Source organism: Penaeus vannamei, chromosome 25 (assembly GCF_042767895.1).
Source record: "Penaeus vannamei isolate JL-2024 chromosome 25, ASM4276789v1, whole genome shotgun sequence".
NCBI lineage: Eukaryota > Metazoa > Arthropoda > Malacostraca > Decapoda > Penaeidae > Penaeus > Penaeus vannamei.
The window spans coordinates 7162353-7166347 of NC_091573.1; the positions used below are offsets into that span (position 1 = coordinate 7162353).

General features: G+C 43.3%; 1 protein-coding gene across 1 annotated transcript; it reads right to left on the minus strand.

The window, feature by feature from the left end:
* Positions 1 to 287: 287 nt before the first annotated feature.
* LOC138866359 (serine/arginine repetitive matrix protein 5-like) lies at positions 288 to 2382 on the minus strand. Its single transcript, XM_070138885.1, has 5 exons — positions 2357 to 2382; positions 1974 to 2271; positions 834 to 1725; positions 488 to 714; positions 288 to 326 (listed from the first exon to the last, which is right to left on the minus strand). The coding sequence occupies exons 1-5, from the start codon at positions 2380 to 2382 to the stop codon at positions 288 to 290; spliced, it is 1482 nt and encodes a 493-aa protein (XP_069994986.1).
* Positions 2383 to 3995: the final 1613 nt, after the last annotated feature.

Below are 3995 nucleotides of genomic sequence, written 5' to 3' on the forward strand. Positions count from 1 at the left end.
ATATATACACATACATATATATATACATATATAACCTAAAAAGAAAAGGAAAATGAATAAAGAAAAGAGCCTTTCCAAAGCATTAAAGTTATTCAATCTCACTGAATTAATTCTCACCATTACCATGTAGGTTTTCCTAATGAGAAATCCTTTTAATCACTGCCTTTTAACAAGTGCCCAACGCCTTTTTAATCATCTTCATTAATTAAGTCTTTTTTTTCTCTTAATGACATTCTGTAGTAGCCGAATATTCTTTCTTTTAGGTTTTCAACTTAATTGGTTTGGTTTTATTCCTTTTCCGATCCACTATGTTCATAAGGGGATTTCTGTTCAAAAAGAAAAAGAAAAATAATTCAAGACTCATTAGTATGTGTTAGACCTTTTTTGTTTATATGTTTCAGACCTGTTTTGTTTACTTGTCTGAGACCTGTTTTGTTCACATGTATGAGACCTGTTTTGTTTGCATGTCTTGACCTGCTTTGTTTACATGTCTGAGACCTGTTTTGTTCACATGTCTGAGACCTGTTTTGCTTACATGTCTGAGACCTGTCTTGGTTACATGTCTGAGACTTGTTTTGATCACATGTCTGAGACCTGCCTTGGTTACATGTCTGAGACCTGTTTTGCTTACATGTCTGAGACCTGGTTTGTTTACATGTCTGAGACCTGTCTTGGTTACATGCGTGAGACCTGTCTTGTTTACATGTCTGAGACCTGTTTTGTTTACATGTCTGAGACCTGCTTTGTTTACATGTCTGAGACCTGTCTTGTTTACATGTCTGAGACCTCTTTTGTTTACACGTCTGAGACCTATTTGTTTACATGTCTGAGACCTGTTCTGTTGACATGTCTGAGACCTGTCTTGATTACATGTCTGAGACCTGTTCTGTTCACATGTCTGAGACCTGTCTTGTTTACATGTCTGAGACCTCTTTTGTTTACACGTCTGAGACCTATTTGTTTACATGTCTGAGACCTGTTCTGTTCACATGTCTGAGACCTGTCTTGATTACATGTCTGAGACCTGTTCTGTATACATGTCTGAGACCTGTTCTGTTCACATGTCTGAGACCTGTCTTGTTTACATGGCTGAGACTTGTCTTGTTTACATGTCTGAGACCTGTTCTGTTTACATGTCAGAGACCTGTCTTGGTTACATGTCTGAGACCTGTCTTGTTTACATGTCTGAGACCTGTCTTGTTTACATGTCTGAGACCTGTCTTGTTTACATGTCTGAGACCTGTCTTGTTTACATGTCTGAGACCTGTTCTGTTTACATGTCTGAGACCTGTTCTGTTTACATGTCTGAGACCTGTTCTGTTTACATGTCTGAGACCTGTTCTGTTTACATGTCTGAGACCTGTTCTGTTTACATGTCTGAGACCTGTTCTGTTTACATGTCTGAGACCTGTTCTGTTTACATGTCTGAGACCTGTTTTGTTTACGTGTCTGAGACCTGTCTTGTTTACATGTCTGAGACCTGTTCTGTTGACATGTCTGAGACCTGTCTTGTTTACATGTCTGAGACCTGTTCTGTTTACTTGTCTGAGACCTGTCTTGTTTACATGTCTGAGACCTGTTCTGTTGACATGTCTGAGACCTGTCTTGTTTACATGTCTGAGACCTGTTCTGTTCACATGTCTGAGACCTGTTCTGTTTACATGTCTGAGACCTGTCTTGTTTACATGTCTGAGACTTGTTTTGTTCACATGTCTGAGGCCTATTCTGTTCACATGTATGAGACCTGTTTTGTTTACTTGTCTGAAACCTGTTTTGTTTACATGTCTGAGACCTGCTTTGTTTACATGTCTGAGACCTGCTTTGTTTACATGTCTGAAACTTGTTTTGTTTACATGTCTGAGACCTGTCTTGTTTACATGTGTGAGACCTGTTTTGTTTACATGTGTGAGACCTGTCTTGTTTACATGTCTGAGACCTGTTTTGTTTACATGTCTGAGACCTGTTTTGCTTACATGTCTGAGACCTCTTTTGTTTACATGTCTGAAACCTGTTCTGTTCACATGTCTGAGACCTGTCTTGGTTACATGTCTGAGACCTGTTCTGTTTACATGTCTGAGACCTGTCTTGGTTACATGTCTGAGACCTGTTTTGTTGACATGTCTTGACCTGCTTTGTTCACATGTCTGAGACCTGTCTTGTTTACATGTCTGAGACCTGCTTTGTTTACATGTCTGAGACCTGTCTTGTTTACATGTCTGAGACCTGTCTTGGTTACATGTCTGAGACCTGTCTTGTTTACATGTCTGAGACCTGTTCTGTTTATATGTCTGATACCTGTCTTGTTTTCATGTCTGAGACCTGTTCTGTTTACATGTCTGAGACCTGTCTTGGTTACATGTCTGAGACCTGTTCTGTATACATGTCTGAGACCTGTTCTGTTTACATGTCTGAGACCTGTCTTGTTTACATGTCTGAGACCTGTCCTGTTTACATGTCTAAGGATAATGATAAAACACCGGCTTTCTTCAGCTTCAAAGACGTGTGTAATGATACGAACCTTGTAATATATGATTGGAATTAAGGGTCTCTCGCTCTTTCTCCCGTCAGGTTTTTCCTTCTCTGTTTTCTCTTTTCTCTCTTTCTCTTTTTCTCTTTTTTTTTCTTTTTCTTTTTCTTTTTCTTTTTCTTTTTCTTTTTCTTTTCTTTTCTTTTCTTTTCTTTTCTTTTCTTTTCTTTTCTTTTCTTTTCTTTTCTTTTCTTTTCTTTTCTTTTCTTTTCTTTTCTTTTCTTTTTCTTATTCTTTTTCTTTTTCTTTTTCTTTTTCTTTTTTTCTTTTTCTTTTTCTTTTTCTTTTTGTTTTTCTTTTTTGTTTTTCTTTTTTTTTTCCTCTTTTTTTTTTTCTTTCTTTCTTTCTTTATCTTTCTCTCTCTCTCTCTCTCTCTCCTTCTCTCTCTCTCTCTCTCTCTCTCTCTCTCTCTCTCTCTCTCTCTCTCTCTCTCTATCTATCTATCTATCTATATCTCTACCTATCTATTTATACCTCTCTCTCTCTCTCTCCTCTATTTCTCTCTCTCTCTCTCTCTCTCTCTCTCTCTCTCTCTCTCTCTCTCTCTCTCTCTCTCTCTCTCTCTCTCTCTCTCGTCTCTCTCTCTCCCGCTCTCTCTCTCCCGCTCTCTCTCTCCCGCTCTCTCTCTCCCGCTCTCTCTCTCCCGCTCTCTCTCTCCCGCTCTCTCTCTCCCGCTCTCTCTCTCCCGCTCTCTCTCCCCCGCTCTGTCTCTCCCGCTCTCTCTCTCCGCTCTCTATCTCTCCCGCTCTCTCTCTCCCGCTCTCTCTCTCCCGCTGTCTCTGTCCCGCTCTCTCTCTCGCGCTGTGTGTCTCCCGGTCTCTCTCTCCCGGTCTCTCTCTCCCGCTCTCTCTCTCCTGCGCTCTCTCTCCTGCCCTCTCTCTCCTGCGCTCTCTCTCCTGCGCTCTCTCTCCTCCGCTCTCTCTCCTGCGCTCTCTCTCCTGCACTCTCTCTCCCGTCCTCTCTCTCTCTCTCTGCGCTCTCCCTCCCGCGCTCTCTCTCCCGCTCTCTCTCTCTCCTCCCGCTCTCTCTCTCCCGCTCTCTCTCTCCCGCTCTCTCTCACCCGCTCTCTCTCTCCCGCTCTCTCTCTCCCGCTCTCTCTCTCCCGCTCTCTCTCTCCCGCTCTCTCTCTCCCGCTCTCCATCTCCCGCTCTCTCTCTCCCGCTCTCTCTCTCGCTCGCTCTCTCGCTCTCGCTCTCGCTCTCTCTCTCTCTCTCTCTCTCTCGCTTTCGCTCTCGCTCTCGCTCTCCCTCTCCACTCTCCCTCTCCCTCTTCCTCTCCCTCTCTCTTCCCTCTCTCCCTCTCTCCTCTCCTCCCTCCCTCTCTCCGTCTCTCCCTCCTTCCCTCTCTCCCTCCCTCCCTCTCTCCCTCTCTCCCTCTCTTCCTCTCTTCCTATCACCCTCTAATCCTCTCACCGTCTCTTCCTATCACCCTCTCACCCTCTCTTCCTCTCTCCTCACCCTCTCTCTCC